This window comes from Neoarius graeffei, chromosome 26 (assembly GCF_027579695.1).
Source record: "Neoarius graeffei isolate fNeoGra1 chromosome 26, fNeoGra1.pri, whole genome shotgun sequence".
Lineage (NCBI taxonomy): Eukaryota > Metazoa > Chordata > Actinopteri > Siluriformes > Ariidae > Neoarius > Neoarius graeffei.
The window spans coordinates 25,439,404-25,458,222 of NC_083594.1; the positions used below are offsets into that span (position 1 = coordinate 25,439,404).

General features: G+C 42.4%; 1 protein-coding gene across 1 annotated transcript in view; it reads right to left on the reverse strand.

The window, feature by feature from the left end:
* Positions 1-15,036: 15,036 nt before the first annotated feature.
* Positions 15,037-18,819, reverse strand: part of pdhb (pyruvate dehydrogenase E1 subunit beta) — a 50,224-nt gene continuing 46,441 nt past the window's right edge. The window contains exons 7-10 of the mRNA XM_060910567.1: positions 18,192-18,302; positions 17,516-17,607; positions 16,268-16,409; positions 15,037-15,935 (exon numbers count right to left, since the gene is read on the reverse strand). Coding sequence (XP_060766550.1) covers positions 15,790-15,935; positions 16,268-16,409; positions 17,516-17,607; positions 18,192-18,302 — 491 coding nt within the window. The 3' untranslated portion in view covers positions 15,037-15,789. The remainder of the gene's footprint in view (positions 15,936-16,267; positions 16,410-17,515; positions 17,608-18,191; positions 18,303-18,819) is intronic.

The window sequence follows — 18,819 nt, forward strand, 5'->3', positions numbered from 1 at the left end:
CTGAGAGCGCAATATTGCCTGCTGGCAACTACAGTGGAGCATTCTGATTCGGATTCTATGATGATCCATGAGAGGATAAGTACTTGATACTCCCTATTAGACAGACAGAACTGAGGATGCCTTTCGGATGAGAGGCGAAACGTCTTCAAGACTTTTCAAGCAAGTCCAGTTGCTCTCTTCTACCAAACACAGATTGCTTGAAAGTTTGTGAACCCTTTAGAATTTTCTATATTTCTGCATAAATATGACCTAAAACATCAGATTTTCACACAACTCCTAAAAGTAGATAAAGAGAACCCAGTTAAACAAATGAGAAAAAAATATTATACTTAGTCATTTATTTATTGAGGAAAATGATCCAATATTACATATCTGTGAGTGGCAAAAGTATGTGAACCTCGAGGATTAGCAGTTAATTTGAAGGTGAAATTAGAGGCAGGTGTTTTCACTCAATGGGATGACAATCAGGTGTGAGTGGGCACCCTGTTTTATTTCAAGAACAGGGATCTATCAAAGTCTGATCTTCACAACACGTGTTTGTGGAAGTGTATCATGGCACGAACAAAGGAGATTTCTGAGGACCTCAGAAAAAGCGTTGTTGATGCTCATCAGGCTGGAAAAGATTACAAAACCATCTCTAAAGAGTTTGGACTCCACCAATCCACAGTCAGATTGTGTACAAATGGAGGAAATTCAGGACCATTGTTACCTTCCCCAGGAGTGGTCGACCAACAAAGATCACTCCAAGAGCAAGGCGTGTAATAGTCGGCAAGGTCACAAAGGACCCCAGGGTAACTTCTAAGCAACTGAAGGCCTCTCTCACATTGGCTAATGTAAATGTTCATGAGTCCACCATCAGGAGAATGCTGAACAACAACAATGGTGTGCATGGCAGGGTTGCAAGGAGAAAGCCAAAATAGAACTTTTTGGTTTAAATGAGAAGCATTATGTTTGGAGAAAGGAAAACAATGCATTCCAGCATAAGAACCTTATCCCATCTGTGAAACATGGCGGTGGTAGTATCACGGTTTGGGCCTATTTTGCTGCATCTGGGCCGGGATGGCTTGCCATCAATGGAACAATGAATTCTGAATTATACCAGCAAATTCTTAAGGAAAATGTCAGGACATCGGTCCATGAACTGAGGCCATGTCCACACGGCAACAGATTCAGGTGAATCTGATAAAATTGTTTATCATTTCGGCCTGGCGTCCACACGGCACCGGCGTTTTGGGTGCCCCAAAACAAAATCTTTTGAGAACGGGTTCCAGAGTGGAAAAATCTGGCAATGGCGCCGTTGCGAAGTCGTCTGGATGAGTAGAACGGATTTGTTTACGATGACGTCACAACCACATTACTGTCAGTGCTTCACGGCGGGTAGAAGTGTAACGAACTCGATGTGAGTTGTCAACAAATCCTATAACTTGGTTCATGAAACGCGCTTACAAAATATTTTCACTGTGAATATTTATTGTGTAATGGTGCAAAGTGAGAGAGAGAGAGAGAGAGAATAGCCCTTAGGGCAGAGTCTTTAGTCCAAACACTGCGGAAGCAGTACCAAACCGCACACCGCCTGTGCGCTTTCCAAAAACAAAAACAATCCTGCCAGCAAAAAATAGGAAAAAAAAAAAGGAGCGATCTCACCTCTTCAGATGTTGGTTTAAGTCCGACAATACATTCCTCAAAAAGGGCGTAGAACAACAAAGTAATCCATCAACATGTAGCATTCAATTTATTCCGGACCATTAAAGAATTCTGGAGGATATCAGAATGTTGGCTTAGAGGCTTCCATCTACCCCCATTCATTCCTCTTTCCGCGTCTTTTGTTTTACTCTACTGATTAATAATCAAAACTTTGTGGCTAATGCTACAGAAGAAGGGGTTTATGCGCATGCGTCTACTTCTATTGTTCTGGTGTCTCTGATGGGACCGTCTTACAGCGCACGTAGAGGTGTGGCATGTGTATTGCATCGTTTTCAGCAAGCGTTGCGTTGCCATATGTACCTGAAATTTTACTGATCCGTTGCCCATGTGGACGCGATATTTAAAAAAAAAAAAATCTCGTTGCCATTGTGTGGATGTAGCCTGAATCTCAAGAGAAGGTGGGTCATGCAGCAAGGCAATGACCCTAAGCACACAAGCCGTTCTACCAAAGAATGGTTAAAGAAGAATAAAGTTAATGTTTTGGAATGGCCAAGTCAAAGTCCCGACCTTAATCCATTCGAAATGTTGTGGAAGGACCTGAAACGAGCAATTCATGTGAGGAAACCCACTATCATCCCAGATTTGAAGCTGTTCTGTATGGAGGCATGGGCTAAAATTCCTCCAAGCCAGTGTGCAGGACTGATCAACAGTTACCGGAAACATTTAGTTGCAGTTATTGCTGCACAAGGGGGTTACACCAGATACTGAAAGCAAAGGTTCACATACTTTTGCCACTCACAGATATGTAATATTGGATCATTTTCCTCAATAAATAAATGACCAAGTATTATAATTTTGTCTCATTTGTTTAACTGGGTTCTCTTTATCTATTTTTAGGACTTGTGTGAAAATCTGATGTTTTAGGTCATTTATGCAGAAACAGAAAACTCTAAAGGGTTCACAAACTGTCAAGCACCACTGTATGCTGTAAGTGTTTAATACACCCTCATGAAATTGTCAAAGTACACGTTTGGTAATCAAAGGCCATAACTCTGGTAAATTGTGACTGAATTGAACGAAATTGCAATATCCGTATTACCAACATATAACAAAGAATCCTGTCAAGTTTCTTGAAATTTCTCCAAAAATTGTGAGAGGAATTGATTTCAGAAGGTAAGTACCCTTCCCAGGACGGACGGACGGATGGATATCGCCATGACAATCCCCCTTTGGGCCTTTTGGCTAGCAAGGGATAAAAACGGAATGGTATGGAAATGCAAATAAAAAAAGTACTGATTTCTAAATTTACTTTAGCTTGTATTTCATTGCAGACAGTATTAATCTTTAGTTTCTTTTTTTTTATGAGGTAAACAATTAAATAATGATGTGATTTGAAACAGGTGATGTCAACAGGTGATTGTAATAATGATTTAGTACAAAATCAGTATCCAGGAAAGGCTTAATCTTTGAGGAGTAAAGATGGGTTGAGGCTCTCTAGTTTGTCAACATGTGTGAGAAAATGATTGAATTTTTTAAAAACAATGTTTCTCAAAGAAAAATATGAAGTGATTTGGATATTTCACTCTCTATGATGCAGATCATCCTCAAATGATTCAAGGAATCTGGAGGAATTTAGGTGCATAAGGGGCAAGAGAACAAGCCTAAGTTGAACACCCATGATCTCCAATCCCTCAGATGGCACTGCATCAGGAACTGCATTCATCTATAGCTGATATAACCGTATGGGCTCAAGATTACTTTGGCAAACCTTTGTCAAGCACTAAAATATGGAGTTGCATCCAAAAATGCCAGTTAAACTTTACTGTGCAAAAAATAGCTCTCTGTTAACTGTGTCTAGAAGTGCCACTGACTTCTCTAGGCTTGGAAGCATCTGGGATGGACCATTACATAGCAGAAAGGTGTATTGTGGCCAGATGAATCAGTATTCCAGGTCTTTTTTTTTTTGTAAGAAATAGATGTACTGTTCTCATCTAGCGTGAAACAGCAAGTTAAACTCATTTCCTCATTATCTTCCCCAAGAAACAGGCGGAGTGTTGTATTTGGACAATTTAATGAAAAGGTAAAACTGCAATAAATTAAAATTACACAAGTAAATACAAAATGTAACAAATGATAAAATAATCTTTCTTCCACAGGTTACGCTAATCCTTAGCCTTTCAGGTATGCTTCTAATGAACAAAATCTCAGAAAGTTACAAAATATATCTAACATCTCTCTTCTCTTTCTTACAAGTTCATTAATAAACTTACTGGGTTTACCGCATGAAAACACCAGGATTAGATGTGTAGGCTGAACATGAACTTCCATCTGCTGTCATTTGTTACATGTGTCTTCTTTACTATTCAAACCAAAATGGCTGCCTTAACAGGAACTAGAGGTCACAGGTCAAACAACAACATATTAAACTTAAGAGTCCTGTTTTTCAAAATACATTTTCCCTTCCCCTTACATTACAGTCCCCGCCTGGCACCTTTAGAGTGCCACATCTCTACCTAAACCACCTCTGACTCCAGGAGTAAGACCACTTTAGAGACGGGTCTCAGGTAAGTCTTGGGGGGCTGGTGGGACACATCTTTCACTTTAACCTTCATCACTAGTCCATTGGCGCTTGGGATGGCCTTCATGACTCTTCCCTTTGTCCACTCATTTCTTCTGGCTTGGTTGTCTTTCAACAACACTGTCTCCTTCCTTGAGGTTCGACTTCTTGGCGTGCCACTTCTGTCTGACCTGAAGCGTGCTCAAGTACTCTTGCCTCCACCTGGCCCAGAAAGTCTCTGCCAAAGCCTGAACTCTCTTCCACTGATGTTTCAGGACGTCAGCCTCTGCAAAGTTTCCTGGTGGAGCAGGTGGTATGCCAATCTTCTGTGTAAGCATAGCTGGGGTAAGTATCAGAGGTGCCTCAGGATCTGAGGAAACCAGAATGAGTGGCCTAGAGTTGATAATAGCCATAACCTCTGACATCAGGGTGCACAACACCTCATGAGTGACCTTTGACTTTCCAGCTTGGAGTAACATTGAATCAAGGATGCATCGTGCTGTTCTCATCATACGCTCCCAACTTTTGCCCATGTTAGAGGCATGTGGGGGATTAAAGAGCTAAGTACACCTTTGGGTGTGAAGGTAGTTCTCTACACTGTCCTCATCAGGACCCGTTCCCAACTTCAACTGTGTGTTGGCCCCAACAAAGTTGGTTCCACGGTCTGACCACAACTGTTTCACAGGTCCTCTAACTAAGAAGAACCTGTGAAGGGCGTTTATACAGCTCGAAACACTCATGGATTCAATCACTTCTACTGTATGTGAACAGCCCTTGTGGATATGCATGCGAACAATACTGCCTATCTCTTGCTGTTGGAACTGCCTTCTCATGTTCGGTGTGTGACAACTTCCCACGGACCGGAGACATCCAGACCTACGTAAGTAAATGGGGGTTCTTGTTGCAATCGCTCTTGGGGTAGGTCTGCCATTTGCTGTTGTTCCAATTTGCCACATAGTTTCCTTCATGTCACACACTTTAAGATAAGACTGTTGATGGTTCTCTTAGCTCCTATTATCCATAGGCCACTTGCACACACAGCACCTTCTGTGAAGTGCCTTCCTTGATGTTGGACTCTGTCATGATGGTGACGGACAAGCAATGTGGCAACATGGTGCCTACCAGGAATCAAGATCGGGTGAATCTCATCTATAGGTAAGTCTGAGTGAGTGATGTGGCCTCCTACACGTAACAAACCTTCTTTGTCCATTACAGGGTGGAGTTTCTTCATAGGACTGTGTGAAGGTAAATCTTGACTCTGCTGAATGCACTTAACAACTTCTGCATACACTTCATGCTGCATAGCCTTGATGACGTATTCTGCTGTTGTGAGTTCTGTGCTTGTCATGCCCTTTCCACAGAAATGCCAACCAACACATTGTGGATCTTGCAATGACCTTTGGAAACTCTGTGCAACGTGCTTCAGCCGTGCTACGGTTCTTATCGGTCTGCTCCAGGATGAAAACCTTTCAAAGCACTCTGTGTCCAGCTGTGTTCCTGGGACCTTTGTCAGGAAAGCTGTAACCTCAGGATGAAGCTCCACATCGGAGTCTGGATCAATCAATTCAAAGTGAGCATCCAATGTTGAATTCTCCGGGTTCAGCAAAAACTTTGGCCCAGTCAGCCAACTGGAACTTTGCAGCTGATTAGCTGGCAAACACCTTGTGGCATGGTCAGCTGGATTGTTTTCGGTGGACACATCTCCACTGACTCGGGTGACTTGACTAACGGATTCTTTGTACGCGGTTATTCACAAACACACAGACTCGCGGAGATGTATTTATGTAGCCCAACACCACCTTACTGTCTGTTAAGAATGTTACCCTATCCAGTTCTTGACCAATGTCCTCTCTGACTTGATCTACGATCTCTATGGCCAACACTGCTGCACAGAGCTCTAATCTAGGTATGGTGAGTTCTGCTAGAGGTGTGAGTTTTGCCTTGCCAAAGATAAAGCTAACATCTTTGAAACCTTCTTCCGATTCCACCTTAAGGTAAGCTACTGCTGCAATGGCCTTTACTGAGGCATCTGAAAATATGCACAGTTCTGTGGCCTTGGCCCTTGTTAATGGAAACGAGGCATAGGTACGTGGGATGGTCAACTCGTTCAGCTCTTGCAGAGAATTCTGCCATCTTTGCCATTTGATTAACTTCTCATTAGGCAGGGGTGTGTCCCAGTCTGTACTTTGAGACACTAGTTCTCGTAGGAGGAGTCTGCATTGGACCGTCACTGGCGCCAGAAAGCCCAATGGATCAAACAGGCTGTTTATCATTGACAAAACACCTCTGTGCGTGAAGGGTTTCTGGGATTCAAGAATGTTGAAGGTGAATTTATCTTCCATCATGTTCCAAGCCACACCTAGACTACGCTGAACAGGTAAGTCATCAACTGCTAGATCCAGGGTTTCAATGCCCTTGGCACGGTCCTTTTTAGGGAAAGCATCCATGACTTGTGCCCTATTAGAGGCAATCTTGTGAAGCTTTGTGTTGTAACATTCCAGCAACTTCTGGGCTCTCCAAGACATCAATTGCGTCGGCCTCATTTGGGAAGGACCTGAGGGCATCATCCATGTAAAAGTCTGTCTTAATGAACTGACACACATCTTTGCCAAAGTCCTCCTCACCTTCCTGAGCAGATTGTCTTAACCCATATGTTGCTACTGCCGGGGATGGACTATTCCCAAATACATGGACTCGTGCGATAATCCACCACTTCATTTTCAGGGTTGTTGTCCTTGAACCACAGAAAACGTAAGACATCTGTGTTCTTCCTGAACTAGAAAACAGTAGAACATCTGCTTGATGTCTGCAATGATGGCAACAGGGTCTCTCCTAAACCTCATAAGCACTCCCAAGAGTCCATTGTTGAGGTTTGGCCCTTGAAGCAAGACTTCATTCAACGACACTCCTTCAAAGCTGGCACTTGAGTTGAATACTACCTGAATTTTCCTGGGTTTCCGTGGGTGGTATACCCCAAACATGGGAAGGTACCACACTTCCTTTCCCTCCTCTAGTGATGGTGCTCTTTCAGCATGGTTGTTTTCGAGGATCTCGTGCATGAAATCCATGAAATCCTCTTTCATGCAGGGTCTCTTCTGGAACGAACGCTGCAGAGACTTGAAGCGGTCATACGCATACTGCCTGTTGGGCAGATGCCTTCTTGGATTCTGAAATAGCAATGGTGCCGTCCAGCTGCCACATTAATCTCTGACGAACTCCTTATCCATTATCTGTAGGAAAGACAAGTCATCAACTGAAGGTGCTAATTGATTGTCTCTCTCAGACCTTTGAAAGACTGCTTTGCCTAGATAGTCGTCTTGCTGCACTGGAGCACATGACCAAGATAGACAGCTGTCCTGAGTACAACGCCAACTGAAGTCGTCTTTGACCTTAACAGCGTTGTCGCAGGGTTGCATGTAGCTTGGATGTCCATTTTTTCCGTAAAACATGTTTTGAAAGTGTTCACTGTCTTTGGTGAGTGAACTCCACTGAGACATACATCGCCAACAATGACCCACTCAAGGTCGTGCTTCTGGGCAAATGGAGCGTTCTGTGGCCTGTTGTACTGCTGACGTACTTTGTGGACCTGGAGTATGTCTCGGCCCAAGAGAAGCCAGATGTCTGCAGAGTTAGCCAGAGCAGGTATTTCTTTAGCCATGGCTTGCATGTGACTATGATGAAATGCTGCCTCTGGAGTGGGGATTTCTTCTCTTGAGTTTGGCACATTATTGCACTCTATCAGAGTTGGTAGAGGAATGCTAAGTTCACCTGTGAGTGGCTCAATGACATAGCCATGGGCTCTTCTTCCAGACGTGTTAACAGCTCCTGCACATGTTCTTAAGATGTATGGCACTGATGGTCCTTGTATGTGGAAAAACTCAAAGAACTCTGTCTTGGCTAATAATACGTTGCTTTGATCATCTAAGATCACGTACATCGTCTTGTTCTCTGAACGACAGCCTTGAGGGTATACATTAACCAGGCATATCTTAGAGCATGACTTTCCACTGAAGCCCTTGCCACACACCTGTGTACATGCAGTTGTCACGGACGTGCTTGACCCACCTTCAGGTACGTTCTTTGGCTCCTCGCCATGATCTTTGGTGGGGCTCTGCATCTTTGCTGACTCCTTTTTTTGCTGGGCCAGGATGGAGAGCGGCTACATGTCTCTCACTGTCGCACTCTGCACATTTTATTTGAGCTTCACAATTCTTAGCCAGGCGGCACGGTGGTGTAGTGGTTAGCGCTGTCGCCTCACAGCAAGAAGGTCCTGGGTTCGGGCCCCGGGGCCGGCGAGGGCCTTTCTGTGTGGAGTTTGCATGTTCTCCCCGTGTCCGCGTGGGTTTCCTCCGGGTGCTCCGGTTTCCCCCACAGTCCAAAGACATGCAGGTTAGGTTAACTGGTGACTCTAAATTGACCGTAGGTGTGAATGTGAATGGTTGTCTGTGTCTATGTGTCAGCCCTGTGATGACCTGGCGACTTGTCCGGGGTGTGCCCCGCCTTTCGCCCGTAGTCAGCTGGGATAGGCTCCAGCTTGCCTGCGACCCTGTAGAAGGATAAAGCGGCTAGAGATAATGTGATGTGATGTGTGTGTGAATTCTTAGCCAGGTGGAAGACTGAAGCACAACAGCAGAAACGTATGCCTTTCTCTTTAAGCAGTTTCTTCCTGTCTTCAAATAGCATTGCCCTGAAACTCTTGCATTTCTTAAGCAAAATTAATTAATTAAGAAATTAATCAAAGGTTTTTTTATGGATTGGACATAGTGTTTGGATCCTCACTTTGCTTCTTCGCATTATCACTGGATTCTGCACGCGCACACTGGTTTTATGCACAGTAACTTGGTTTCTTAGATTTCCATTATTTTCCTTTTTTGAGGTAGATGCTATATACAGAATGCATTGAAACTTGGATCATTCCTTGCTTTAGCTTCTCTTCTCACAAACTGAGAGAAGACTGAGAATGGTGGGAAAGGCACCTAGTTGTCTTCCTTGTATTTGGACCCAAACGTTATCCATTTTTCTTGTAGATGGAATGGCAACTTCTCTGCAATGGGACCAACTCCTCGTGCTGTATCCAGATAAGTTAATCCACTTAGATAATCATCTTCCTTTGCAGCTTCTAGCTTGGACAGCAAGTCACTGAGTTCTCTGAGCTTTTGATTGTCTCTGTTGGTGATCTTTGGAAAATTATCCAATTTAGCAAACAGAGCCTTCTCTATTGCTTCAGGAGCACCATAGCATTCGTACAGCCTTGTCCAAATCAAATTAAGACCCACTGATGGATGTCTGATATTAGCTGATTTTATCCTGCGAGCTAGCTGGCTTGATTCTGGACCTAACCACTTTATGAGCAGGTCAATCTGTTCATGGGCTGAGAGATCTAAGTTGTTCACAACACTTGTAAATGTTGACCTCCAGCTGAGGTAGTTTTCAGGGTGGTCGTCAAATTTGATTAAACCACCTGATACTAGTTGACTTATCAAAAACTTGGCCAGATCTGATGTACTGCTACTTACATCATGGCTGGGTGAAGAGCTTGGTGAGTAATGACTTGCCACCTGCTCTCCTTGACTGCTCAACCCATCGACCGGCCGAAGACCCCGAATGCCAAGCTCTGAGACCTCCCACTGGCCGCCTGGCCCATGCAACCAAGAGCGGCCACAATGCACATGATGTGGGCCGAAGTGTTGCTGGATCCTCTGATCTGGACAATTCCTCTGCTGCAGTGGACCAGGTGAGCCGTACACCTCATCCAGGGTAAGTAGATTGGATGGCTGTCAAGACTGTTGGCTCAAATCTAATTCATCCTCCTCCGGGTGGCTATTCGCCATCTGCATATGCTTTACTACATATTCATTGACTTTCTCATGAGCACTTCCAACCTTTGGCAGCACTTTAAACTCTTCCAAGCTTCCATCAGAACCATATTCAATGACTGCAGCTTCCATAATAACTGCTTTGGCAACAGCTGCTTCTGCTTCTCTCAACTGGTTGAGCGCTTCTAATTCTGCCTCCAGTTAAGCCTTCTCCAACTTAATCTCCATTTCCTTTCTGCTAAATGACACTCTAGCCTTCGCTGTCTCCGCTTCTGCTCGTGCCCTTGTAGCTGCCAGGCTAACACTTGGCGATGAGCGTGTGGAACAGCAAGAGCTCGAAGAGTGGAATCTATCATCAAAATGGTCTTTTTCACCTTGCATCCTTGTTGTTGCTTTGACTGTAACTGCTGCCTGAGCACCTTTATCCCGTGCTGTCTTCTGCTAAGGGGCACCCATTTTACTGTACTGTTCTCATCCAGCATGAAACAGCAAGTTAAACTCGTTTCCTCATTATCTTCCCCAAGAAACAGGCAGAGTCTCGTATTTGGACAATTTAATGAAAAGGTAAAACTGCAATAAATTAAAATTACACAAGTAAATACAAAATGCTACAAGTGATAAAATAATCTTTCTTCCACAGGTTACGCTAATCTTTAACCTTTCAGGTTCTAAGCTGAACCTAATGCTGCTAATGAAAAAAATCACAAAGTTACAAAATATATCTAACATCTCTTTTCTCTTTCTTACAAGTCCATTAATAAACTTACTGAGTTTACCGCACAAAAACACCAGGATTAGATGTGTAGGCTGAACATGAACTTCCATCTGCTGTGTCATTTACATGCGTCTCCTTTACTATTCAAACCAAAATAGCTGCCTTAACAGGCACTAGAGGTCACAGGTCAAACAACAAAATATTAAACTTAAGAGTCCTGTTTTTCAAAATACATTTTCCCTTACATTACAATAGACACCATGTGCTTTGGACCAAAGACAGAAAGGGACCATCCAGACTTATCAGCAACAAGTCCAAAAGCCAGGGTCTGTCATGATATGGGGTTGTCAGTGCCCTTGGTAAAAGTAACTTGCACTTCTGTGATGGCAACATTAATGCAGAAAAGTATATTGAGATTTTGGAGCAACATATGCTGCCTTCAAGATAAGATCTTTTCCAGGGATATTTCAATAAGACAATGCAAAATCACATTCCACACACATTACAAAGGCATGGCTGCAGAAGATGATGATTGTCCCCTCTGTCCCCATTAGAGAATATATGGTGAATTTTGGGGGGAAAAAATAAAATGATGACCCCCATCCTATTGCACACCTCAGGACCTGTTTGGAGGAAGGATAAGACAAAATTAGACGTGAAATGGTTAATCACTTGGTGCCTTCAGTCCCTAAACATATTTTAATTGTTGTGAGAAGGAATTGCAATATTACAAAGTGGCAAATGCTTAACCGTCTCAACTTTTAAAAAAATGTGTTGCAAGAATCAAAATTGAAACAAGTGTTTATTTTAGAGAAAAAAAAAGAGGTAAAACTTCAAATAATCATTTGGCCCAATTGCACATAAGATCTGCTGTAGCACAAATTGCTCAAAATGTTAATGCTGGCTATGATGCACTTGCTGCATATGGGGTTGTGTGGCTACAGATCGGTCACGGTACCCACGCTGAGACTAGTCCACAGCCAAAAGCACCAACAGTGGGCAGGTGAGTATCAGAACTGGACCATGGAACAATAGAAGCTCTGAAGAATCACATTTTCTTTTACATCATGTGGACAGCTAAGTGCATGGGTGTTGCTTAGCTGGGGAAGGTGGCAAGCTAGCAGAGGCAGGGTGATGCTCTGGGAAATGTTCTGCTGGGGAACCTTGGGTCCTAGCATTCATGTGGATGTTACTTCAGCACATACCACCTACTTAAACATTGTTGCAACCAAATGCACCCTTTCATGTCTTCCCTAATGGTAGTGGCATCTTTCAACATGATAATGCGCCCTGTAACATAGCAAAAACTGAATGACAAAATTTAAAGTGTTGACTTGGCCTCAATTCAACAGATCTCAATCTGATCAAGCATCTATGGGATGTGCTGGACAAACAAGTCCCATCCATGGAGGCCCTGCCTCACAAGTAACAGGACTTAAAGGATCTACTGCTAATATCTTGGTGCTGGATACCACAGCACACCTTCAGAGGTCTTGTGGAGTTCATGCCTTGACAGGTCAGAGCTGTTTTGGTGGCACAAGTTGTGTTGTATTTGGCTGATTGGTGTGTGTGTGTAAGGCCAAATCAGGTTCCTCTCCTGTCAGCCAAGACCTAGAACCTAAGGCTATTATGGGCAAGGCTCCCCCAAACAGGACAGCTGAATATTTAAAAATCATCTGGTCTATTTCCAGCCTTCAGCTGTCAGTTTTGGTGAGACTGTGCCAATGATAGCCTCAGATTGTTGTTCTTGGCTGACAGGAGTGGAACCTGATTTGGCCCTCTGCTGTTGTAGCCCATCCATCGCAAGGCTTGATGTGTTGTGCATTCCAAGATGCTTTTCTGCTCACCACGGTTGTAAAAAGTACTTTAGTTACTATATCCTTCCTGTCAGATCATACTAGTCTGGTCATTCTCCTCTGATCTCTCTCAACAAGGCATTTCCACTCACAGAATGGTCACTCGTTCAATATATTTTCCCCCCCATATCATTCTGTGTAAACTCTAGAGACTATTGTGTGTGAAAATCCCAGGATATCAGCAGTTTCTAAAATACTTAAACAAGCCCATCTGGTACCATGTCATAGTTAAAGTCACATTGATTACATTTTCCCCCCAACTGAAACTCTTGACCTGCATAATTTTATGCATTGCACTGCTCCCACATGATTAGCCATTAGATAACTGCATGAATGTGCAGGTGTTCATAAAATTGATGGTGAGTAGATAACTTTACATTAAATAATTGCCATTTTTGTTTGTAGATGAAATCACATTTCAATGCCAAATTACATGGAGAACTGCAGCTGTGTAGGAATGACAGAATATGTACTTGTTCCTGTATCAGTATCTTGATCCACTACGTGTGGATCCATCATATGTGTAATGTGACCTCGGATGCTAGAAGCCCACAACATTTCATTGATCAATCAATCAATCAATCAATCAAGTTTATTTGTACAGCGCTTTTAACAATAAACATTGTCACAAAGCAGCTTTACAGAATTTGAACGACTTAAAACATGAGCTAATTTTATCCCTAATCTATCCCCAATGAGCAAGCCTGTGGCGACGGTGGCAAGGAAAAACTCCCTCAGACGACATGAGGAAGAAACCTCGAGAGGAACCAGACTCAAAAGGGAACCTATCCTCATTTGGGCAACAACAGACAGCCTGACTATAATATTAACAGTTTTAACAGGCATAACCCTCAACTGTCCTCATGGGGCCGTCCTTCACAGGAGCAGTGTGATAAAACTCCGACCAGACACAGGGCACCAGGATGGATCAAGCAGGTCCGAGGGGCAGAAGAGGCCAGCATCTCAATCCCAGGATCAACATGTAACTCAGAGGGACAGATGGGGGGGGGAGAAAGAAAACACGTTGTTAGGTATGCCCTAAAAATGACAAGTATTAAATCTGTGTGGTAGGCTTACAGAGACGAGTGTCTTTACATCAGGCATAACACACAACAATGGCATGTTAATATGGTAAAATATATCATGACCTGCTCTGGCTGGATGCTTGATTGGGTGATGGGAGCACACTCCTCAGCAATGATGAGATGCAGATGGGACCCTTAGGGCTGGCCAAGACAATTCAGTTACATTTCACCGGGTCTGGGACATGCGACAGAATGTCTGATGGCCGATTCCCTGCAGGCTACGATGGCCAGTCGAGGTCTCCACCGTCTCCACCAAAAGATTTCCTGTTGACTCCATGTAACTCAGAGGGACAGATTTGGGGGGGGGAAGAAAACACAGGTGATTAGGTATGCCCAATGTCACCTGAATAAGTAGGAACAGTATACATATTGCACCGAGTACAAGCAGGGACTCCGGCAACTAACTATGACAGCATAACTAAAAGGAGAGAGCCAGAAGGTAACACAGGCATGAGGGAGCCCCAGGACATAAAGCAGCAGCCACTACACCGTCAACAAACTCGAGTGAGCAAGCGAGTGGGGACTGACAGCATCCATACATCCCAGTTTACCAAAACACTCTATGTCTGAGGACCCTCCAGATCTACTCCTTTACCTCAAACACCATTAACAAAAGGCTTGACTAAACAGATATGTTTTCAGCCTAGACTTAAATGCTGAGACTGTGTCTGATTCCCAAACATTACTTGGAAGGCTGTTCCATAACTGTGGGGCTTTTTAAGAAAAGGCTCTGCCCCCTGATGTAGCCTTCACTATACGAGGTACCAGCAAATAGCCTGCACCTTTTGATCTAAGTAGGCGTGGCGGGTCATAGAGGAGCAGAAGTTCACTCAGGTACTGTGGTGCGAGACCATTTAGTGCTTTAAAGGTCAATAGTAGTATTTTATAATCAATACGAAATTTGATTGGGAGCCAATGCAGTGTGGATAAGACAGGCGTGATGTGGTCATATTTTCTAGTTCTAGTAAGGACTCTTGCTGCTGCATTTTGAACTAACTGGAGCTTGTTTATGCACTTATTGGAACATCCAGACAGTAAGGCATTACAATAATCCAACCTGGAGGTAACGAAAGCATGGACTAGTTTTTCTGCATCATGCAATGACATTAAATTTCTTATCTTTGCAATATTTCTGAGATGAAAGAAAGCTATCCGGGTGATGTTATCAATGTGAGAATTGATGTCAGCTACATGAAATAGTATGTTCAGCCTAAAGAAAAGTGTCAATTTGTGATTTTTTTTTTCTTGACATCTTTATATGACTTTAGTTTTACTGGCTTTGGAGAGCTATGCTATACATTATGCTGAACTTAAATTGTTCAGTGCGTATTCGGAGGTGAGACAGCTTCATAGACAAGAAACATTTTCATTGATTTTAGTCATTTATTTTATGTAGATACACAATGCCTGTTTAAATAAACATAAGCAAAGTAGCTACCATTTAGTGCTGTAATCACTACTAAAATGACTGTTTCTGAGGCCACCAATGCATGACTGCCATGTTAATTTGACTCCCCCCCCACACACACACACACACACTCAAAACACCTGTATTATGGACTTATCCGAGTAATTTATATCAGTAATTATGTAAATAACTGGTCGTTGTGAAAAAGGAATACCATGGTTCGAGCAGGATTTTGGGACTGGAACTGAACCAATTCTGCCAACTATTAGACAAATTTTCAGAGAAACTGAATCTATCTACTTTGCCCAAGTCTTATACCCTTATTGGCTTTTGTATGGCACAAATATTGCTCAGTTTTGTTGCAATTGAATCCTCTATGCCAAGGCTGTCACTACCTACCCTTAATGTAATGTACTTAAAATACTACATAGTTTGTGCTCCAGCGGTCTCGGAACTCTTGTCCTGCACTGTCAAGACACTTATGACAAAGGACATCTTGCAGATACAAGACGATAACCAATTGACTATTGGTTGAGACCCATCATGTAACAGACAGTTATAAAATTCAGTTTCTTAACTACTCTTCATATATCCTTTCTGGCTTATTAGTTGGTAGCTATGAGGAAATCACAATGGGTTTTAAATGCCAAGTTTCCTGAAGGGGGGGGGAGGGTTACAGGTGGACAATTCACAGGGTTTTGCTGCCTACTACACATTCAGTGTCTTTTTCACTGCAAAAATAATGTCTTTGATTTGTGGTATGCTGTTGTCCTCCAAAATCTTTGCATATGGCATGGGGATGTCCACTCCAGTAACTCGGACAGCAGGGGCATCCAGGTAATTGAATGCAGGACCTACAGTTTATAAAAAGAATAGAATGCAACATGGAGCAGATGAGTGGAGTTGAGCAGGTGGACAATTCACTCATGTTCTAAATAGAGCTCTTATTTTTTTTAACCTGTATTACGATACAAACTATGACAGCAAATAACCTTGAGCATGCAAACTACAAACCTGCCATTATCAACAGCAAATTTTGTAAAATACTTTGCAAAATCCATTTGTTATAGTCAGAGACAATGAAATGCATGCTGGCTTGGACAGCATAGAAGAGCAACACTGATAACTGGAATATAACTAGTGCAACAGCTCAATTAAAATGTAAAACAAACAAACGAGTAGTTACCCTCCATGATTCTGGCACAAATCTCAGCACCAACTCCAAACTGGGGCCAGCCTCCCTCAATTGTTACCAGGTGGTTGGTTTTCATCACACTGGTTTCAATAGTTTCTACATCAAGGGGTCTGATGGTGCGAAGGTTTATAACCTGTAAATCAATACAAAAATAGTCAAAATTAAGGCAACACTCAACAAGAAAATACAAACCATCTTCCCTGGGTTTTCTAATCATGAGAATTACATTTAGGAGGTTAATTTTTTTGCAAACTTCCTGATTGGTCCCATCTATACTTGGTCATTTCATGCCTCATATTGTGTACTGGACAATATTTTAATCACATGCATTTACACTTATGGCGGATTTGAATCCGATTGCTTTATCGTATATAATACGCAAATCTGCTCTTAAACAGAAGCTTAAACTGCAGTCAGCAGTCACATCAAGAAATACAAAGGAACCAATTCCACTGGCAGTCACACATGCCCACATCATAAGATGTGGCGATGTGCTGTGGATCATGAGCAGCTTCTTCTCTTCTTCATACTTTACTGTTCCCATTATTCTGGTACAAGTTGATATTTGTCTCATCTGTCCAGAGGATGTTGTTCCAGAGCTGTTTAGGTTTTTTTCTGGCAAACTAATCTGGTCTTTTTGAAGCTTGGTTTACATATTGTGGTAAACCCTCCATTTACTCTGGTGAAGTCTTCTCTTGACCGTTGACTGACAAATAGTCCTACCTCCTAGAGTGTGTTCTTGATCTGCCCAACTGTTGTGAAGGGGGTTTTCTTCAGCAGGGAAGGAATTCTGTCATCCACCACACTTGTTTTCTGTGGTCTTGGAGACCTTTTTGGTGCTCCCGAGTTCCAGTGCATTCTTTTTTTTTTTTTAAATATATATAAACGATGCACCAAATAGTTTGGCTGTTTTTGTGCTCTGATGGGTTTGTTCACTGGAAATGACTTAAATATGTAGTCCAAAGAGCAAAGTTCAAAGCAAGAGAGTCCAAATGCCACAATTAACTCCTTTTATATTCTTACAAGTGAGTGAAATAATGAAAGAACACCACACACCTGGCTAAAAAAACAGCAGCTTTTAAACAGCTAGTGATAAGCAGTTGGTTGGGTGGCAGTCTTCTTGCGACTGTAGGCACTTTATGGCCACATTTGTTAACAAAAGTATCAGACTGTCTACAATAAGATGTGTCCGTTTTACTAGCTGAATGTTTTTTTGTTTAAAAACGCCTTGCATCTTACCTCACAGTCAATCCCCTCTTTGGCCAGGACAGCAGCAGCATCAAGACAATGACCAACCATTCGGGAATGCGAGACGAGAGTGATGTGACTTCCTGATTAAAATAAGGATATAGACCACAAAATGTTTTCATTATAACTCAAAACTTGATCATACCCAAATGATGGTTATCGCCAGAATTTAAATTCTTGAAAATAATGGATAAAATTACAAATTGTAACCTCACACCAATTTGAGAACTCTAATCTTTAACTGAAGTTCAATGGAACCCTGATAAAAATGGCAAAATAACTAATTCTGACATCTCTGTTGCTGTAGGAGTAAATTCCTATCGCATATGCACAGGTCTTTTCATTAAAAGTGTACAATTATTTAGCCTGCTTTTAGACAAGCAGCATAACCCATTTGTACACTGCTGGGCTACAAAGACAGCAGTACTACTTTATCTTGACCATCAGCATGACCGCATGTTTCAAGAAACTAATGGTCTAACGTACAAGAGTGTGAGTGAAGCATCACAGATAGGAACATATGAAGTGGACTGAAATGCTTGTAAAGCATGAAAGTAAATTTAAAATGCTTCAGTAAGTGTGTCTTTACACTCCTGCTTTTCATATGCATTTAAATAAACGGTGAAATTTTTCCCCAACAAACATTTGTGCTGCAAATCTCACTTACCTGATCTCTCAACTTTTGCCTTTCCAATGGGGATAGTGAAGTCTTTAGACTGTGCTTCCTCAGACAACTCAAAGGCCACACCATACATCAGCTCATTTTCCAGTACCACCACTGTGTAACATAAGAGAGAACAAACTTGGAAAAGACAAACTTTAAAAAAAGCAAATGTGTTAGCTGATAAACTACATTTGAACCAAGTGGAAAACTGTGTGCATTGTTCACATTTAAATTGAACTGGTAGACTGTAGGACCAGTCAGTGCGTTTACATGCACATCCAAATCGAGCTACTGTTGGTAATCGAGCTAAGGGTCCCAGCAGGGGTGCCAGAGAAATCCAATCCTACATGCACACAAGGGAATCAAGCTATTGTGTGAGGTACATTGTGCACCCGAGCCACAGGTGGTGCTACACGCCCCATCGTGTTGGTACACTTCTGGTTGTCGTCATGAAGACGACGAGTGATTTCCACTTTACATTCACACCACATGTCATTGCCACCTGTTGGCTACAAACTGCCCTGTGCAGACCACTGTTTTGTAAGACAACTTATTTTGCACAATTGTATATTTTTCTAAAGTCCATTTTTTTGCTTACAATTTAACTTGTGTCTTAATAAACACACAAAGT